At 49.0% G+C, this 21,294-nt stretch overlaps 1 protein-coding gene across 1 annotated transcript; it reads left to right on the top strand.

Annotated features, from left to right (window-relative positions):
* Positions 1-1,359: 1,359 nt before the first annotated feature.
* LOC129849752 (multidrug resistance-associated protein 1-like) lies at positions 1,360-19,123 on the top strand (the record flags this gene model as incomplete). The annotated part of the gene is made up of 15 exons (XM_055916506.1): positions 1,360-1,536; positions 3,911-4,036; positions 7,686-7,823; positions 10,236-10,361; positions 13,362-13,423; positions 13,871-14,002; positions 14,479-14,685; positions 15,365-15,542; positions 15,811-15,972; positions 16,154-16,246; positions 17,322-17,525; positions 17,721-17,867; positions 18,004-18,091; positions 18,481-18,677; positions 18,947-19,123. Coding segments are annotated over 15 exons (2,214 nt in total), but the record flags the coding sequence as incomplete, so codon positions are not given.
* Between the last annotated feature and the right edge of the window lie 2,171 nt (positions 19,124-21,294).

The following is a 21,294-nucleotide window of genomic DNA, read 5'->3' on the forward strand; positions in this document are numbered from 1 at the left end:
TATACCCCCCCACCCAGAGCTGACCTGGTACACCCCCCCACCCAGAGCTGACCTGGTATACCCCCCCACCCAGAGCTGACCTGGTACACCCCCCCACCCAGAGCTGACCTGGTATACCCCCCCACCCAGAGCTGACCTGGTACACCCCCCCACCCAGAGCTGACCTGGTATACCCCCCCACCCAGAGCTGACCTGGTACACCCCCCCACCCAGAGCTGACCTGGTACACCCCCCCACCCAGAGCTGACCTGGTACACCCCCCCACCCAGAGCTGACCTGGTATACCCCCCCACCCAAAGCTGACCTGATATACCCCCCCCACCCAGAGCTGACCTGGTATACCCCCCCACCCAGAGCTGACCTGGTATACCCCCCCACCCAGAGCTGACCTGGTACACCCCCCCACCCAGAGCTGACCTGATATACCCCCCCACCCAGAGCTGACCTGGTATACCCCCCCACCCAGAGCTGACCTGGTACACCCCCCCATCCAGAGCTGACCTGGTACACCCCCCCACCCAGAGCTGACCTGGTACACCCCCCCACCCAGAGCTGACCTGGTATACCCCCCCACCCAGAGCTGACCTGATATACCCCCCCACCTAGAGCTGACCTGGTATACCCCCCCACCCAGAGCTGACCTGGTATACCCCCCCACCCAGAGCTGACCTGGTACACCCCCCCACCCAGAGCTGACCTGATATACCCCCCCACCCAGAGCTGACCTGGTATACCCCCCCACCCAGAGCTGACCTGGTATACCCCCCCACCCAGAGCTGACCTGGTATACCCCCCCACCCAGAGCTGACCTGGTACACCCCCCCACCCAGACCTGACCTGGTACACCCCCCCCACCCAGAGCTGACCTGGTACACCCCCCCACCCAGAGCTGACCTGGTATACCCCCCCACCCAGACCTGACCTGGTATACCCCCCCACCCAGACCTGACCTGGTATACCCCCCCACCCAGAGCTGACCTGGTACACCCCCACCACCCAGAGCTGACCTGGTACACCCCCCCACCCAGAGCTGACCTGGTACACCCCCCCACCCAGAGCTGACCTGGTACACCCCCCCCACCCAGAGCTGACCTGGTACACCCCCCCCACCCAGAGCTGACCCAATGCCCCCATTTGTCTGTTACATATTCTAACACTCTCCCTCCATCCATCCATCCCTCTCTCTCAGGACTGGAACCTGACCTGGTACACCCCCCCACCCAGAGCTGACCTGGTACACCCCCCCACCCAGAGCTGACCTGGTACACCCCCCCACCCAGAGCTGACCCAATGCCCCCATTTGTCTGTTACATATTCTAACACTCTCCCTCCATCCCTCCATCCATCCCTCCCTCTCAGGACTGGAACCTGACCTGGTACACCCCCCACCCAGACCTGACCCAGTGTTTCCAGCATACGGTCCTGGTGTGGTTCCCCTGTATGTACCTGTGGTCCTGCAGTCCTCTCTACCTGGTCTACCTCTGGTTCACTGGCCAGGGAGGCATCTCTCTGACCAGCCTCTGTTGTGCCAAAACTGTGAGTTTCTGTGTCACACACACAGACACAGACACAGACACACACACAGACACAGACATAGACACACACACACACACACACACACACACACACACACACACACACACACACACACACACACACACACACACACACACACACACACACACACACACACACACACACACACACACACACACACACCTTACAGAAAAAACACGTTTTCACATGTGTAGATGACTGTTATCACATGTTGCTTTACATGTTGTCTACTAAAGAGAAGGTGTGTAAGAGGATACCTTCTCCAGCTGTCATACAATACCAATTCAGGTGAAAGACTGATCAGTTAGTTTCACTGGTCTTCAGTAGAAGTAGGAAGTCCTTTCTCCTCCTGTATAGATTCAGAAGGAAACCAAAATAATACAAATGAATTACAAACAACTGACATGACATATTACATCTATATCCTGCTACCATCTGACATATTACATCTATATCCTGCTACCATCTAACATAGTACATCTATATCCTGCTACCATCTAACATATTACATCTATATCCTGCTACCATCTAACATAGTACATCTATATCCTGCTACCATCTGACATATTACATCTATATCCTGCTACCATCTAACATATTACATCTATATCCTGCTACCATCAAGCATATTACATCTATATCCTGCTACCATCTAGCATAGTACATCTATATCCTGCTACCATATAGCATAGTACATCTATATCCTGCTACCATCTAGCATAGTACATCTATATCCTGCTACCATCTAGCATAGTACATCTATATCCTGCTACCATCTAACATATTACATCTATATCCTGCTACCATCAAGCATATTACATCTATATCCTGCTACCATCTAGCATAGTACATCTATATCCTGCTACCATATAGCATAGTACATCTATATCCTGCTACCATCTGACAGAACATTACATCTATATCCTGCTACCATCTGACACATTACATCTATATCCTGCTACCATCTGACATATTACATCTATATCCTGCTACCATCTGACAGAACATTACATCTATATCCTGCTACCATCTGACATATTACATCTATATCCTGCTACCATCTGACATATTACATCTATATCCTGCTACCATCTGACACATTACATCTATATCCTGCTACCATCTGACAGAACATTACATCTATATCCTGCTACCATCTGACATATTACATCTATATCCTGCTACCATATAGCATAGTACATCTATATCCTGCTACCATCTGACACATTACATCTATATCCTGCTACCATCTGACATATTACATCTATATCCTGCTACCATCTAACATAGTACATCTATATCCTGCTACCATCTAGCATAGTACATCTATATCCTGCTACCATCTGACACATTACATCTATATCCTGCTACCATCTAGCATAGTACATCTATATCCTGCTACCATCTGACACATTACATCTATATCCTGCTACCATCTGACACATTACATCTATATCCTGCTACCATCTGACATATTACATCTATATCCTGCTACCATCTGACAGAACATTACATCTATATCCTGCTACCATCTGACACATTACATCTATATCCTGCTACCATCTGACACATTACATCTATATCCTGCTACCATCTAACATATTACATCTATATCCTGCTACCATCTAACATATTACATCTATATCCTGCTACCATCTGACACATTACATCTATATCCTGCTACCATCTGACATATTACATCTATATCCTGCTACCATCTAGCATAGTACATCTATATCCTGCTACCATATAGCATAGTACATCTATATCCTGCTACCATCTAACATAGTACATCTATATCCTGCTACCATCTAACATAGTACATCTATATCCTGCTACCATATAGCATAGTACATCTATATCCTGCTACCATCTAACATATTACATCTATATCCTGCTACCATCTAACATAGTACATCTATATCCTGCTACCATCTAGCATAGTACATCTATATCCTGCTACCATCTGACACATTACATCTATATCCTGCTACCATCTAACATATTACATCTATATCCTGCTACCATCTAACATATTACATCTATATCCTGCTACCATCTGACATATTACATCTATATCCTGCTACCATCTGACATATTACATCTATATCCTGCTACCATCTGACATATTACATCTATATCCTGCTACCATCTAACATATTACATCTATATCCTGCTACCATCTGACACATTACATCTATATCCTGCTACCATCTGACAGAACATTACATCTATATCCTGCTACCATCTAACAGAACATTGCGTCTACATACTGATCAGGATATTTATTGTACTTGTGTTTATAGTCCCCTCGTTGTTTGTGTTTAAACTAACTCATGTCCCCTCTCTGTAGGTGCTGGGTCTGTGTTTAGTATCCTTTGGCTTCCTAGAGGTGTTCTACGTGCTGGTGGAGAGGAGTGCAGAGATACACCAACACATGGTCTTCCTGCTTAGCCCTGTTATACGCAGCCTTACTATGGTAAGGAGAGGGAGGGAGGGAGGGAGGGAGGGAGGGAGGGGGGGAGGGAGGGAGGGGGGAGGGAGGGAGGGGGGGGAGGGAGGGAGGGAGGGGGAGGGAGGGATACACCAACACATGGTCTTCCTGCTTAGCCCTGTTATACGCAGCCTTACTATGGTAAGGAGAGGGAGGGAGGGAGGGAGGGAGGGAGGGAGGGATACATCAACACATGGTCTTCCTGCTTAGCCCTGTTATACGCAGCCTTACTATGGTAAGGAGAGGGAGGGAGGGAGGGAGGGAGGGAGGGATACACCAACACATGGTCTTCCTGCTTAGCCCTGTTATACGCAGCCTTACTATGGTAAGGAGAGGGAGGGAGGGAGGGAGGGAGGGAGGGAGGGAGGGGGGAGGGAGGGAGGGAGGGAGGGAGGGAGGGAGGGGAGGGGGGAGGGAGGGAGGGAGGAATACACCAACACATGGTCTTCCTGCTTAGCCCTGTTATACGCAGCCTTACTATGGTAAGGAGAGGGAGGGAGGGAGGGAGGGAGGGAGGGGGGAGGGAGGGAGGGAGGGAGGGAGGGAGGGATACATCAACACATGGTCTTCCTGCTTAGCCCTGTTATACGCAGCCTTACTATGGTAAGGAGAGGGAGGGAGGGAGGGAGGGAGGGAGGGATACATCAACACATGGTCTTCCTGCTTAGCCCTGTTATACGCAGCCTTACTATGGTAAGGAGAGGGAGGGAGGGAGGGAGGGAGGGAGGGAGGGAGGGAGGAATACACCAACACATGGTCTTTCATGAGAGAGAGTGGAGAGAGAGAGAGATAGAGAGAGAGAGAGATGAAGGTAGCCAGGGAGATAACTTTATGTCTTCTTCTATGTAGAGAGAGAAGAAGAGAGAGAGATAAAGGTAGTCAGGGAGAGAGAAGAAGAGAGAGAGAGATAAAGTTATGTGGAGAGAGAAGAAGAGAGAGAGAGAGTTAGAAGGAGAGCTGCCCCAGAATAACTTACCTACTGTACCCTGACACACATACTGAAGTAGGACCACCCTGACAAACTGAACCCTGAGCCGGAGCCAAGTGTGTCAGGGACAAGGTCCCATCAGTTAGGGAAACAGACACAGACAGACAACACAAACTGTGAATTATCCATAGCCGTGGTTGGTGCTGCAGACACCACAGTCTAACACGTTACAGTTAAGGAGCTTTATAAATACACGCATACAGTACACACACACACACACACACACACACACACACACACACAACTGGAACTGTGGGGGGATCGTATGTTTTGAATATTCAATAAATATTAATATTTTTCTTATTCATAAAAATATTTATATATTTTTAAATCTCTTCTGGTCAATGTCTCCATCTCTCCATCTCATCTCTCTCCTCATTCTCTCTCCAGCTCCTGGCAGTGTGTGTGATCCATCTCTCTCCTCTTTCTCTCTCCAGCTCCTGGCAGTGTGTGTGATCCATCTCTCTCCTCATTCTCTCTCCAGCTCCTGGCAGTGTGTGTGATCCATCTCTCTCCTCTTTCTCTCTCCAGCTCCTGGCAGTGTGTGTGATCCATCTCTCTCCTCATTCTCTCTCCAGCTCCTGGCAGTGTGTGTGATCCATCTCTCTCCTCATTCTCTCTCCAGCTCCTGGCAGTGTGTGTGATCCATCTCTCTCCTCATTCTCTCTCCAGCTCCTGGCAGTGTGTGTGATCCATCTCTCTCCTCATTCTCTCTCCAGCTCCTGGCAGTGTGTGTGATCCATCTCTCTCCTCATTCTCTCTCCAGCTCCTGGCAGTGTGTGTGATCCATCTCTCTCCTCATTCTCTCTCCAGCTCCTGGCAGTGTGTGTGATCCATCTCTCTCCTCATTCTCTCTCCAGCTCCTGGCAGTGTGTGTGATCCATCTCTCTCCTCATTCTCTCTCCAGCTCCTGGCAGTGTGTGTGATCCATCTCTCTCCTCATTCTCTCTCCAGCTCCTGGCAGTGTGTGTGATCCATCTCTCTCCTCATTCTCTCTCCAGCTCCTGGCAGTGTGTGTGATCCATCTCTCTCCTCATTCTCTCTCCAGCTCCTGGCAGTGTGTGTGATCCATCTCTCTCCTCATTCTCTCTCCAGCTCCTGACAGTGTGTGTGATCCATCTCTCTCCTCATTCTCTCTCCAGCTCCTGGCAGTGTGTGTGATCCATCTCTCTCCTCATTCTCTCTCCAGCTCCTGGCAGTGTGTGTGATCCATCTCTCTCCTCATTCTCTCTCCAGCTCCTGGCAGTGTGTGTGATCCATCTCTCTCCTCATTCTCTCTCCAGCTCCTGGCAGTGTGTGTGATCCATCTCTCTCCTCATTCTCTCTCCAGCTCCTGGCAGTGTGTGTGATCCATCTCTCTCCTCATTCTCTCTCCAGCTCCTGGCAGTGTGTGTGATCCATCTCTCTCCTCATTCTCTCTCCAGCTCCTGGCAGTGTGTGTGATCCATCTCTCTCCTCATTCTCTCTCCAGCTCCTGGCAGTGTGTGTGATCCATCTCTCTCCTCATTCTCTCTCCAGCTCCTGGCAGTGTGTGTGATCCATCTCTCTCCTCATTCTCTCTCCAGCTCCTGGCAGTGTGTGTGATCCATCTCTCTCCTCATTCTCTCTCCAGCTCCTGGCAGTGTGTGTGATCCATCTCTCTCCTCATTCTCTCTCCAGCTCCTGGCAGTGTGTGTGATCCATCTCTCTCCTCATTCTCTCTCCAGCTCCTGGCAGTGTGTGTGATCCATCTCTCTCCTCATTCTCTCTCCAGCTCCTGACAGTGTGTGTGATCCATCTCTCTCCTCATTCTCTCTCCAGCTCCTGGCAGTGTGTGTGATCCATCTCTCTCCTCATTCTCTCTCCAGCTCCTGGCAGTGTGTGTGATCCATCTCTCTCCTCATTCTCTCTCCAGCTCCTGGCAGTGTGTGTGATCCATCTCTCTCCTCATTCTCTCTCCAGCTCCTGGCAGTGTGTGTGATCCATCTCTCTCCTCATTCTCTCTCCAGCTCCTGGCAGTGTGTGTGATCCATCTCTCTCCTCATTCTCTCTCCAGCTCCTGGCAGTGTGTGTGATCCATCTCTCTCCTCATTCTCTCTCCAGCTCCTGGCAGTGTGTGTGATCCATCTCTCTCCTCATTCTCTCTCCAGCTCCTGGCAGTGTGTGTGATCCATCTCTCTCCTCATTCTCTCTCCAGCTCCTGGCAGTGTGTGTGATCCATCTCTCTCCTCATTCTCTCTCCAGCTCCTGGCAGTGTGTGTGATCCATCTCTCTCCTCATTCTCTCTCCAGCTCCTGGCAGTGTGTGTGATCCATCTCTCTCCTCATTCTCTCTCCAGCTCCTGGCAGTGTGTGTGATCCATCTCTCTCCTCATTCTCTCTCCAGCTCCTGGCAGTGTGTGTGATCCATCTCTCTCCTCATTCTCTCTCCAGCTCCTGGCAGTGTGTGTGATCCATCTCTCTCCTCATTCTCTCTCCAGCTCCTGGCAGTGTGTGTGATCCATCTCTCTCCTCATTCTCTCTCCAGCTTCTGGCAGTGTGTGTGATCCATCTCTCTCCTCATTCTCTCTCCAGCTCCTGGCAGTGTGTGTGATCCATCTCTCTCCTCATTCTCTCTCCAGCTCCTGGCAGTGTGTGTGATCCATCTCTCTCCTCATTCTCTCTCCAGCTCCTGGCAGTGTGTGTGATCCAGTGGGAGAGGATGAAGGGATGTCGTTCATCTGTTCTTCTCTTCCTCTTCTGGACTCTGGCAGTGGTCTGCTCCCTCGTTCCACTCAGAGACAACATACAGCAGATCATAGAAGAGGTGTGTGTGTGTGTGTGTGTGTGTGTGTGTGTGTGTGTGTGTGTGTGTGTGTGTGTGTGTGTGTGTGTGTGTGTGTGTGTGTGTGTGTGTGTGTGTGTGTGTGTGTGTGTGTGTGTGTGTGTGTGTGTGTGTGTGTGTGTGTGTGTGTGTGTGTGTGTGCGAGGTCTATATGTCTACCCCGCTGTGGGCAGTGGAGGCTTTTCCAGTCTGTGGGTCCACAGTCATCCCTCCATCTGCTCTCTCCTCCATCTGCTCTCTCCTCCATCTTCTCTCTCCTCCATCTTCTCTCTCCTCCATCTCTCCTCCATCTTCTCTCTCCTCCATCTGCTCTCTCCTCCATCTTCTCTCTCCTCCATCTCTCCTCCATCTTCTCTCTCCTCCATCTTCTCTCTCCTCCATCTTCTCTCTCCTCCATCTCTTTATCTCTCCATCTCTTTATCTCTCCATCCGTCTTCTGCTGTTCTCGCCCTCTCTCATTACACCAACACACACAGCAATCAACATCTGGTTCCCTCACACAAATGTGGCCCTAAATCTCACGCTATGAATGATTTACAATATATATGTGGCATACGGAGGGTTGGGGTATGTAATTACTATCTGTTTATCCTGGGCGGGTTAGTCTAGTCTTAGGTTTCATTGAGTTAACATATCATATCTGTTACAGTAGATGAATTGTGAGGTTTAGGTGGCTGACTTGCTTGGTTTAACACATACAAACATTCACAAACAATGTGGCGTTGTTGAATGCAGAACCAGTTAGGTTAACAGGCTTTAGGTCCAATAGGAACCAGTTCGGTGTACAGGCTTTAGGTCCAGTAGGAACCAGTCAGGTTAACAGGCTTTAGGTCCAATAGGAACCAGTTAGGTTAACAGGCTTTAGGTCCAGTAGGAACCAGTTAGGTTAACAGGCTTTAGGTCCAATAGGAACCAGTTTGGTTAACAGGCTTTAGGTACAGTAGGAACCAGTCAGGTTAACAGGCTTTAGGTCCAATAGGAACCAGTTCGGTGTACAGGCTTTAGGTCCAGTAGGAACCAGTCAGGTTTACAGGCTTTAGGTCCAGTAGGAACCAGTCAGGTTAACAGGCTTTAGGTCCAGTAGGAACCAGTCAGGTTAACAGGCTTTAGGTCCAATAGGAACCAGTTAGGTTAACAGGCTTTAGGTCCAATAGGAACCAGTCAGGTTAACAGGCTTTAGGTCCAATAGGAACCAGTCAGGTTAACAGGCTTTAGGTCCAATAGGAACCAGTTAGGTTAACAGGCTTTAGGTCCAATAGGAACCAGTTAGGTTAACAGGCTTTAGGTCCAATAGGAACCAGTCAGGTTAACAGGCTTTAGGTCCAATAGGAACCAGTCAGGTTAACAGGCTTTAGGTCCAGTGGGAACCAGTCAGGTTAACAGGCTTTAGGTCCAGTAGGAACCAGTCAGGTTAACAGGCTTTAGGTCCATTAGGAACCAGTTAGGTTAACAGGCTTTAGGTCCAGTAGGAACCAGTCAGGTTTACAGGCTTTAGGTCCAGTTGGAACACTGAGAGTACAGTTGGAACACTGAGAGTACAGTTGGAACACTGAGAGTACAGTTGGACGTCTGAGAGTACAGTTGGAAGTCTGAGAGTACAGTTGGACGTCTGAGAGTACAGTTGGAAGTCTGAGAGTACAGTTGGAAGTCTGAGAGTACAGTTGGAACACTGAGAGTACAATTGGAAGTCTGAGAGTTCAGTTGGAAGTCTGACAGTACAGTTGGAAGTCTGAGAGTAGAGTTGGAACACTGAGAGTACAGTTGTAAGTCTGAGAGTACAGTTGGAACACTGAGAGTACAGTTGGAACACTGAGAGTACAGTTGGAAGTCTGAGAGTACAGTTGGAACACTGAGAGTACAGTTGGAAGTCTGAGAGTACAGTTGGAACACTGAGAGTACAGTTGGAACACTGAGAGTACAGTTGGAAGTCTGAGAGTACAGATGGAACACTGAGAGTACAGTTGGAACACTGAGAGTACAGTTGGAACACTGAGAGTACAGTTGGAACACTGAGAGTACAGTTGGAACACTGAGAGTACAGTTGGAAGTCTGAGAGTACAGTTGGAACACTGAGAGTACAGTTGGAACACTGAGAGTACAGTTGGAACACTGAGAGTACAGTTGGAACACTGAGAGTACCATTAGATCTCTGAAAGTACAGGATGTGAAACAGGAGGATGTGTTTGGCCGTGGTGGTCGAAGGCACTTCAGAATTGTAATATGGGAACCCCCCCCATTCTCCCTTTCCCTCTCCTTCTCCCTCAGCCTCCCCCTCACCCTCTCTTTCTCTCCCTCTCTCTCTCCCTCTCTCTCTCTCTTTCTCTTTTGCTCCCTCGCTCTTTCTCTCACACACACATTCTGTCAATAACCAATCACCCTCTTCCTGTGATGTAGGGGTTCTTCACAGACGCGATGCGCTTCATAGCATTCTTCGTCTACTTCTCCCTGCAGCTGACCCAGCTCATCCTCAGCTGCTTCTCTGACCAACGCTCCTGTACAGACACACACACCTACAGACAGGTACCCAGCACAGACACACACACCTACAGACAGGTACCCAGCTCATCCTCAGCTGCTTCTCTGACCAACGCTCCTGTACAGACACACACACCTACAGACAGGTACCCAGCACAGACACACACACCTACAGACAGGTACCCAGCTCATCCTCAGCTGCTTCTCTGACCAACGCTCCTGTACAGACACACAGACCTACAGACAGGTACCCAGCACAGACACACACACCTACAGACAGGTACCCAGCTCATCCTCAGCTGCTTCTCTGACCAACGCTCCTGTACAGACACACACACCTACAGACAGGTACCCAGCACAGACACACACACCTACAGACAGGTACCCAGTACAGACACACACACCTACAGACAGGTACCCAGCACAGACACACACACCTACAGACAGGTACCCAGCTCATCCTCAGCTGCTTCTCTGACCAACGCTCCAGCACAGACACACACACCTACAGACAGGTACCCAGCACAGACACACACACCTACAGACAGGTACCCAACACAGACACACACACCTACAGACAGGTACCCAGCACAGACACACACACCTACAGACAGGTACCCAACACAGACACACACACCTACAGACAGGTACCCAGCACAGACACACACACCTACAGACAGGTACCCAGCTCATCCTCAGCTGCTTCTCTGACCAACGCTCCTGTACAGACACACACACCTACAGACAGGTACCCAGCACAGACACACACACCTACAGACAGGTACCCAGCTCATCCTCAGCTGCTTCTCTGACCAACGCTCCTGTACAGACACACACACCTACAGACAGGTACCCAGCACAGACACACACACACCTACAGACAGGTACCCAACACAGACACACACACCTACAGACAGGTACCCAGCACAGACACACACACCTACAGAAAGGTACCCAGCACAGCCAAATGTAGACAAACACAGACAAACACAGACAAACACAGCAACAAAAAGGTAGGAGTGAGGTTAGAAATCCTAAAGGATGTGCTTTTTAGTAGTCAGCTTTATATTCATTTGAATAGAATCAGGGTTACACGAAGACACCAAGGCCAGGATTCAATCCAGACTGCATTGACAGACACACACATGGCTCTTGTTCAGGCCATGTAGGAAGTTACTTTTAAAGGTAATTTACCCTTGAGCAAACAGCTGCAGCATTTATCATGAATGGGGATCTCTGCGAAGGTTGGGGAAATGCCCTTTACACGGCGTATTGTGGGTAGCTCAGTGCGCAGTGGTAAAACACGCTTTCACAGCGGTAGAAGGGGCTTTCACAGCAGTAGAAGGTACTTTCACAGCAGTAGAAGGTACTTTCACAGTTGTAGAAGGTGCTTTCACAGCGGTAGAAGGTGCTTCACAGCAGTAGAAGGGGCTTTCAAAACAGTAGAAGGGGCTTTCACAGTGGTAGAAAGTGCTTTCACAGTGGTAGAAGGTGCTTTCACAGCGGTAGAAGGTTCTGTAAAAGGGGTAGAAGGTGCTTTCAAAGTGATAGAAGGTGTTTTCACAGTGGTAGAAGGTGCTTTCACAGTGGTAGAAGGTTCTGTAAAAGTGGTAGAATGTGCTTTCAAAGTGATAGAAGGTGTTTTCAAAGTGATAGAAGGTGTTTTCAAAGTGGTAGACGGTGCTTTCACAGTGGTAGAAGGTGCTTTCACAGCGGTAGAAGGTGCTTCACAGCAGTAGAAGGGGCTTTCAAAACAGTAGAAGGGGCTTTCACAGTGGTAGAAGGTGCTTTCACAGTGGTAGAAGGTGCTTTCACAGTGGTAGAAGGTTCTGTAAAAGTGGTAGAATGTGCTTTCAAAGTGATAGAAGGTGTTTTCAAAGTGATAGAAGGTGTTTTCAAAGTGGTAGACGGTGCTTTCACAGTGGTAGAAGGTGCTTTCACAGCGGTAGAAGGTGCTTCACAGCAGTAGAAGGGGCTTTCAAAACAGTAGAAGGGGCTTTCACAGTGGTAGAAAGTGCTTTCACAGTGGTAGAAGGTGCTTTCACAGCGGTAGAAGGTTCTGTAAAAGGGGTAGAAGGTGCTTTCAAAGTGATAGAAGGTGTTTTCACAGTGATAAAAGATGCTTTCACAGTGGTAGAAGGTGCTTTCACAGTGGTAGAAGGTTCTGTAAAAGTGGTAGAATGTGCTTTCAAAGTGATAGAAGGTGTTTTCAAAGTGATAGAAGGTGTTTTCAAAGTGGTAGACGGTGCTTTCACAGTGGTAGAAGGTGCTTTCACAGCGGTAGAAGGTGCTTCACAGCAGTAGAAGGGGCTTTCAAAACAGTAGAAGGGGCTTTCACAGTGGTAGAAAGTGCTTTCACAGTGGTAGAAGGTGCTTTCACAGCGGTAGAAGGTTCTGTAAAAGGGGTAGAAGGTGCTTTCAAAGTGATAGAAGGTGTTTTCACAGTGATAAAAGATGCTTTCACAGTGGTAGAAGGTGCTTTCACAGTGGTAGAAGGTTCTGTAAAAGTGGTAGAAGGTGCTTTCACAGCAGTAGAAGGTTCTGTAAAAGGGGTAGAAGGTGCTTTCAAAGTGATAGGTGTTTTCACAGTGGTAAAAGATGCTTTCACAGTGGTAGAAGGTGCTTTCACAGTGGTAGAAGGTTCTGTAAAAGTGGTAGAATGTGCTTTCAAAGTGATAGAAGGTGCTTTCACAGTGATAGAAGGTTCTTCACAGTGGTAGAAGGTTCTGTAAAAGTGGTAGAAGGTGATTTCACAGCGGTAGAAGGTGCTTTCACAATGGTAGAAGGTGCTTTCACAACGGTAGAAGGTGCTTTCACAGCGGTAGAAGGTGCTTTCACAGCGGTAGAATGTGCTTTCACAGTGGTAGAATGTGCTTTCACAGTGGTAGAAGGTGCTTTCACAGCGGTAGAATGTGCTTTCACAGTGGTAGAAGATGCTTTCACAGTGGTATAAGATGCTTTCACAGTGGTAGAAGGGGCTTTCACAGTGGTAGAAGGTGCTTTGAATGAATCTGGGCCTAAGACCCTGTGTGTTATACCCTACAGAACCCCTGTCCAGTGGAGGACGCCTCTTTCCTCTCTAAGATGCTCTTCTGGTGGTTTGGAGGGTAAGACTGGGCAGCCTTAAATTGTTACAATGATGGATATGAGATGTGTAATTATAGGGGAAACGGAATAATCAATATATGCCATTTATCAGATGCTTTTAATTAATCTCCTTTTCACTCTCACTCCCTCCTCCCCCTCTCCCTCCCTCCCTCCTCCCCCTCTCTCTCCCCTCCCCTCCTCTCCCCTCCCTCCTCATCGTCCTCCTCGTCCTACCCTCCTCCTCATCCTCGCCTCCTCCTTCCTCTTCCTCCTCCTTCCTCCTCCTCCTCCTTCCACCTACTCCTCCCCTCTTCCTTATCCTCTTCCTCCTCCTCCTCCCCTCTTCCTTCTCCTCCTCCTCCCCTCCTCCTCCTCCTCTCCTATTCCTCCTCCTCCCGCCTCCTCCTCCTCCTCCTCCTCCTTCCCTCCCCCTCCTCCTCCTCCTCCTTCCTCCTCCCCTCTCTCAGGTTGGTTATTAGGGGTTATCGTACTCCCCTGCAGGCAGAGGATCTTTGGTGTCTTAGAGAAGAAGACACTTCCGACTGTATCATAGCAGACCTGGAGAAAGACTGGGCCAGGGAGTGTACTAAACTACAACAGTAAGACTGCTACACTACATACTACACCCTACGCACTACACCCCACACACTACACCCTACACCCTACACACTACACCCTACACACTACAACCCACACCATACACCATACACACTACACCCTACACACTACACCCCACACACTACACCCTACACCCTACACACTACACCCTACACACTACACCCCACACACTACACCCTACACACTACACCCTACACACTACAACCCACACACTACACCCTACACACCACACCCTACACACTACACCCTACACACTACACCCTACACCCTACATGCGGTGAGTCCTAAACTGACAGAACAGACCCAGCTGTTTAATATCTAACCTCCTCTCTGTTTCTCTCTCCCTCCACCAGAATGGACTGTAGTCTGTCTGACTGCCGTCCTACAGGCCCTAAACTGACAGAACAGACCCAGCTGTTTAATATCTAACCTCTCTGTTTCTCTCTCCCTCCACCAGAATGGACTGTAGTCTGTCTGACTGCCGTCCTACAGGCCCTAAACTGACAGAACAGACCCAGCTGTTGAAGAAGCTGAGACAAGAACAGAACTCAGGGTTCTGTCTCTTCAGAGTTCTGGCTCGGAGCTTCGGACCTTTCTTCCTCAAAGGGACCCTCTTCCTCATCTTCCACGACGCCTTCATGTTCTCCATACCACAGGTGCTCAGGTGAGACCCAGAGTGTATGGGCCCTGGTCAAAGGTAGGACATTATGTTGACCCAGGAGAGAGTGTATGGGCCCTGGTCAAAGGTAGGACACTACGCTGACCCAGGAGAGTGTATGGGCCCTGGTCAAAGGTAGGACACTACGTTGACCCAGGAGAAAGTGTATGAGCCCTGGTCAAAGGTAGGACACTACGTTGACCCAGGAGAAAGTGTATGGGCCCTGGTCAAAGGTAGGACACTACGTTGACCCAGGAGAGAGTGTATGGGCCCTGGTCAAAGGTAGGACACTACGTTGACCCAGGAGAGAGTGTATGGGCCCTGGTCAAAGGTAGGACACTACGTTGACCCAGGAGAGAGTGTATGGGCCCTGGTCAAAGGTAGGACACTAGGTTGACCCAGGAGAGAGTGTATGGGCCCTGGTCAAAGGTAGGACACTACGTTGACCCAGGAGAAAGTGTATGGGCCCTGGTCAAAGGTAGGACACTACGTTGACCCAGTAGAAAGTGTATGGGCCCTGGTCAAAGGTAGGACACTACGTTGACCCAGGAGAAAGTGTATGGGCCCTGTGCATCAAAACAGGTGTGTAGCAGTATACAGCCCAAATTTCTGAAGTACATCTCAGTCAGTTTGTCTCTCTAACATAGCATCATTAAAACCCCTGTTTTTCCTCGTCCCCCTCCAGCCTCCTCCTGGGGTTCATGAGTGACCAGGACAGCGACCTGTGGAAGGGCTTCATGTTCGCCTTCCTGTTGTTCCTCCTGTCCAGCCTCCAGTCCCTGTTCAACCATCAGTACATGTACTCCTGCTTCACCGTGGGAATGAGGGTGAAGACCGCTGTCATGGGCCTGGTCTACAGGAAGGTATGGAGAGAGAGAGAGACACAACGACAAGAGAGAGAGGATGGTTTCTTATCACACCCTTTTAGAAGCATTACAGAGTATCAATGGCAGCAATGGCTGAATGGAAATTATTTAATACAATTTGCACATTTCATACAGGAAGAAAACAACAAACGAATGATCAAACTACAACATACAAAGTGACAGGGGTGTTGCTTCCTTTTAGGTGGTTGTGGAATTGAACACTCTCTCTCTGTCTGTCTCTCTCCCCTCCTCCCTCCCCCTGTAGTCTCTAGTGATCAGCAGTGCAGCGCGGCAGTCCTGTACCGTGGGACAGATTGTTAACCTGGTGTCGGCCGACACTCAGAAGCTCATGGACATGGTGGTGTATTTCAACGCTGTGTGGGTGGCTCCCATTGAGATAGCTCTCTGTCTCTTCTTCCTGTGGCAGGTAGGTAGAACACACACAGGTACACACACACAGGTACACTACACACTGTTGTTACCCCTCTCCTGCTCCCATTGAGATAGCTCTCTGTCTCTTCTTCCTGTGGCAGGTAGGTAGAACACACACAGGTACACACACACAGGTACACTACACACTGTTGTTACCCCTCTCTTGTATCTAACAGCTTCTGGGTCCGTCAGCCCTAGCCGGCATCGCCACGGTGATCCTTATCTTTCCTCTCAACGGCTTCATCGCCAAGATGAGGAGCAAGCTGCAGGTCAGTTCACACACACACACACGGACACACACACACACACACACACTTGTTTTACTATCCTCGTGATGACCAAACAGTTGATTCCCATTCCTAAACTTACCCTCTAGCCTTAAACACATAGGTCACTTAGCAGACGCTCTTATCCAGAGAGACGTACAGTAGTGAGTGAGTGCATTTTCATTCTTACTGGTCCCCCGTGGGAATCAAACACACAACCCTGGTGTTGCAAGAGCAATGCTCTACCAACTGAGCCACACGGGACCTCACCCTAACCCTGACCCCTCACCCTAACCCCTCACCCTGACCCCAACCCCTAACCCTGACCCTGACCCCTAACCCTAACCCCTAACCCCTAACCCTAACCCCTAACCCCTAACCCTGACTCCTGACCCCAACCCCTAACCCTGACCCCAACCTCTAACCCTGACTCCAACCCCTAACCCTGACCCCAACCCCTAACCCTGACCCCAACCTCTAACCCTGACTCCTGACCCCAACCCCTAACCCTGACCCCAACCCCTAACCCTGACCCCAACCCCTAACCCTGACTCCTGACCACAACCCCTGACCCTGACTCCTAGAAATTCTGGTCCCCACTTGGATAGTAAAAACAAACACGCACACACACACACACACACACGTACGCACGCACGCACGCACTCACTAGAATCGAAGAATAACCACACAAAACAGAACCCAATAAAACCCAGAGATTCTCTCATTTATTTAGTCAGATAATCGATCGTTGGCAGTAATACTACTCCTAAATAATATAAACAGACTCTCAGCCATTTGATTACCTGTTCAGGAGTCTTATGGCTTGGGGGTAAAAATTCCATATTCAGTATTCCTTATTCCATATTCAGTGTTCTGAATTCCATATTCAGTGTTCTGAATTCCATATTCAGTGTTCTGAATTCCATATTCAGTGTTCCATATTCAGTGTTCTGAATTCCATATTCAGTGTTCTGAATTCCATATTCAGTGTTCTGAATTCCATATTCAGTGTTCTGAATTCCATATTCAGTGTTCTGAATTCCATATTCCGTACTAATTCCCTACTCTGTGTTCCCAGGAGGTCCAGATGCGGTACACAGACAGCAGGATCAAGCTGATGAATGAGATCCTGAGTGGGATTAAGATCCTGAAGTTCTACGCCTGGGAACAGGCCTTCCTGGAGAGGGTTCTGGGTTACCGGGAGAAAGAACTCAATGCCCTGAAGAGATCCCAGGTCCTCTACTCCATCTCCATCGCCTCCTTCAACTCTTCATCGTTCCTGGTGAGTTACGACCTGTCGTAGAGCCTTCGTAAGCCTGTCATAAACATTACATATGTCACTAATAATAATTTATCAATTCTCCATCTCCACTTAACTCCGAACCTGTTTCCTGACCTGAGACTACCTAAAAGACGACTACATAAGGCTACATAACCCTTCATAAGGCTGTCATAACCATGTCCTGTGCTCCTACAGATAGCGTTCGCCATGTTCGGCGTCTACGTCCTCATCGACGATAAGAACATCCTCGACGCCCAGAAGGTGTTCGTTTCCATGGCTCTCATCAACATTTTGAAGACGCCACTCAGCCAGCTGCCCTTCGCTATGAGCACCACCATGCAGGTCAGTCAGGGGTCACGCCATGGTGATGTCATCACTAAGGGACCAAACAAAACAATGTGGCCCTGGCAAGGTTTATCATTAACGGATGATTGAAAATCATTTGAAATGTCTTTCATTCAAGTATTTGTGTGTGCAGGCCATTGTCTCCCTGAGGCGCCTGGGAAAGTTCCTGTGCCAGGATGAGCTGAAGCCTGACGACGTAGATAGAGAACCATACAGCCCTGGTGAGAACAGACACACGCACTCACTCACTCACGCACTCTCTCACTCACTGAGTCACTCACTCACTCACTCACTCACTCACTCACTCACTCACTCACTCACTCACTCACTGAGTCACTCACTCACGCACTCACTCACGCACTCACTCACGCACTCACTCACGCACTCATGCACGCACGCTCACACCACACACATAAAGATAAACAGAAAAGGAAATGGGTTTCTCAAAGCTGTGATATGTTTATTTTTTTTATTTTTTTACTACATATCTCTCTTTCTCTACCCTCTTTTCGCTCTCTCTCCACATCTTACTCTCCCTCCCTTCTCCCTCTCCCCCCCCCCTCTCTTCCCCTCCCCCTCATCTCCCTCCCTCCCTCTCCCTCCCTACCAGATGGTGATGGGGTGGTGATAGACAGCGGTACGTTTGGCTGGTCTAAGGAAGGTCCTCCCTGCCTGATGAGGATCAACGTGAGGGTGAAGAAGGGGTCTCTGGTAGCTGTGGTGGGACATGTAGGAGGTGGGAAGTCCTCCCTGCTATCAGCCATGCTTGGGGAGACAGAGAAGAGGAGTGGTCACGTCTCAATCAAGGTAGGTACTGCTACAATACCTTAGTGCAAAGGTGTCAAACTCGATTCCTGGAGGCTCAGAGTACTGCTGGTTTTCTGTTCTACCTGATAATTAATATCACCTAACTGGTGTCTCTGTCTCTCTCTATCACTGCCTCTCTCCCCCCTTATCTCCCTCTCTCTCTCCATCTCTCTCTATCTCTCTTTCCCTCCCGCTCTCTCTCTCTCTCTTTCCCTCCCTCTCCCCGTCTCTCTCTCCCCGTCTCTCTCCCCCCCCCCCTCTCTTTCCAGGGCTCTGTGGCCTATGTACCTCAGCAGGCGTGGATCCAGAATGCCACCCTGAAAGACAACATAGTGTTTGGTCAGGAGAGGAAGGAGAGCTGGTACCACAGAGTGGTGGAGGCCTGTGCCCTGCTGCCAGACCTGGAGATCCTGCCTGCTGGAGACGGCACTGAGATCGGGGAGAAGGTGAGGACAGGAGGGGGTCTGCTGGGGGTTAGGGTTAGATCAGGGAGAAGGTGAGGACAGGAGGGGGTCTAGTGGAGGTTAGGGTTAGATCGGGTAGAAGGTGAGGACAGGAGGGGGTCTGCTGGGGGTTATGGTTAGATCAGGGAGAAGGTGAGGACAGGAGGGGGTCTAGTGGGGGTTAGGGTTAGATCAGGGAGAAGGTGAGGACAGGAGGGGGGTTAGGGTTAGATCAGGGAGAAGGTGAGGACAGGAGGGGGTCTAGTGGGGGTTAGGGTTTGATCAGGGAGAAGGTGAGGACAGGAGGGGGTCTGCTGGGGGTTAGGGTTAGATCAGGGAGAAGGTGAGGACAGGAGGGGGTCTGCTGGGGGTTAGGGTTAGATCAGGGAGAAGGTGAGGACAGGAGGGGGTCTAGTGGGGGTTAGGGTTAGATCAGGGAGGTGAGGACAGGAGGGGGTCTGCTGGGGGTTAGGGTTAGATCAGGGAGAAGGTGAGGACAGGAGGGGGTCTGCTGGGGGTTAGGGTTAGATCAGGGAGAAGGTGAGGACAGGAGGGGGGTTAGGGTTAGATCAGGGAGAAGGTGAGGACAGGAGGGGGTCTAGTGGGGGTTAGGGTTTGATCAGGGAGAAGGTGAGGACAGGAGGGGGTCTGCTGGGGGTTAGGGTTAGATCAGGGAGAAGGTGAGGACAGGAGGGGGTCTGCTGGGGGTTAGGGTTAGATCAGGGAGAAGGTGAGGACAGGAGGGGGTCTAGTGGGGGTTAGGGTTAGATCAGGGAGAAGGTGAGGACAGGAGGGGGTCTGCTGGGGGTTAGGGTTAGATCAGGGAAAAGGTGAGGACAGGAGGGGGTCTGCTGGAGGTTAGGTTTAGATCAGGGAGAATGTACCCTGTTTGTTTGATTGGTTGATCAGTTGATTGATTGATTAGTTGATTCATTCATTCATTAGTTGTATACATTCATGCATGTATACATCCGTTCATTCGTTCATTGTCTTGTATGAGTATAGTTTACTTTACCTCAGGAAGGTTTCATCCTGCAGATAGAGAAACTCATTGTCTTGTATGAGTATAGTTTACTTTACCTCATGAAGGTTTCATCCTGCAGATAGAGAAACTCATTGTCTTGTATGAGTATAGTTTACTTTACCTCAGGAAGGTTTCATCCTGCAGATAGAGAAACTCATTGTCTTGTATGAGTATAGTTTACTTTACCTCAGGAAGGTTTCATCCTGCAGATAGAGAAACTCATTGTCTTGTATGAGTATAGTGTACGTTACCTCAGGAAGGTTTCATCCTGCAGATAGAGAAACTCATTGTCTTGTATGAGTATAGTTTACTTTACCTCAGGAAGGTTTCATCCTGCAGATAGAGAAACTCATTGTCTTGTATGAGTATAGTTTACTTTACCTCAGGAGGTTTCATCCTGTAGATAGAGAAACTCATTGTCTTGTATGAGTATAGTTTACTTTACCTCAGGAAGGTTTCATCCTGCAGATAGAGAAACTCATTGTCTTGTATGAGTATAGTTTACTTTGCCTCAGGAGGTTTCATCCTGCAGATAGAGAAACTCATTGTCTTGTATGAGTATAGTTTACTTTACCTCAGGAAGGTTTCATCCTGCAGATAGAGAAACTCATTGTCTTGTATGAGTGTAGTTTACTTTACCTCAGGAAGGTTTCATCCTGCAGATAGAGAAACTCATTGTCTTGTATGAGTATAGTTTACTTTACCTCAGGAGGTTTCATCCTGCAGATAGAGAAACTCATTGTCTTGTATGAGTGTAGTTTACTTTACCTCAGGAAGGTTTCATCCTGCAGATAGAGAAACTCATTGTCTTGTATGAGTGTAGTTTACTTTACCTCAGGAAGGTTTCATCCTGCAGATAGAGAAACTCATTGTCTTGTATGAGTATAGTTTACTTTACCTCAGGAGGTTTCATCCTGCAGATAGAGAAACTCATTGTCTTGTATGAGTATAGTTTACTTTACCTCAGGAGGTTTCATCCTGCAGATAGAGAAACTCATTGTCTTGTATGAGTATAGTTTACTTTACCTCAGGAGGTTTCATCCTGCAGATAGAGAAACTCATTGTCTTGTATGAGTATAGTGTACTTTACCTCAGGAAGGTTTCATCCTGCAGATAGAGAAACTCATTGTCTTGTATGAGTATAGTGTAC

The sequence above is a fragment of the Salvelinus fontinalis genome, unplaced genomic scaffold (assembly GCF_029448725.1).
Source record: "Salvelinus fontinalis isolate EN_2023a unplaced genomic scaffold, ASM2944872v1 scaffold_1647, whole genome shotgun sequence".
In the NCBI taxonomy this organism is placed as follows: Eukaryota; Metazoa; Chordata; class Actinopteri; order Salmoniformes; family Salmonidae; genus Salvelinus; species Salvelinus fontinalis.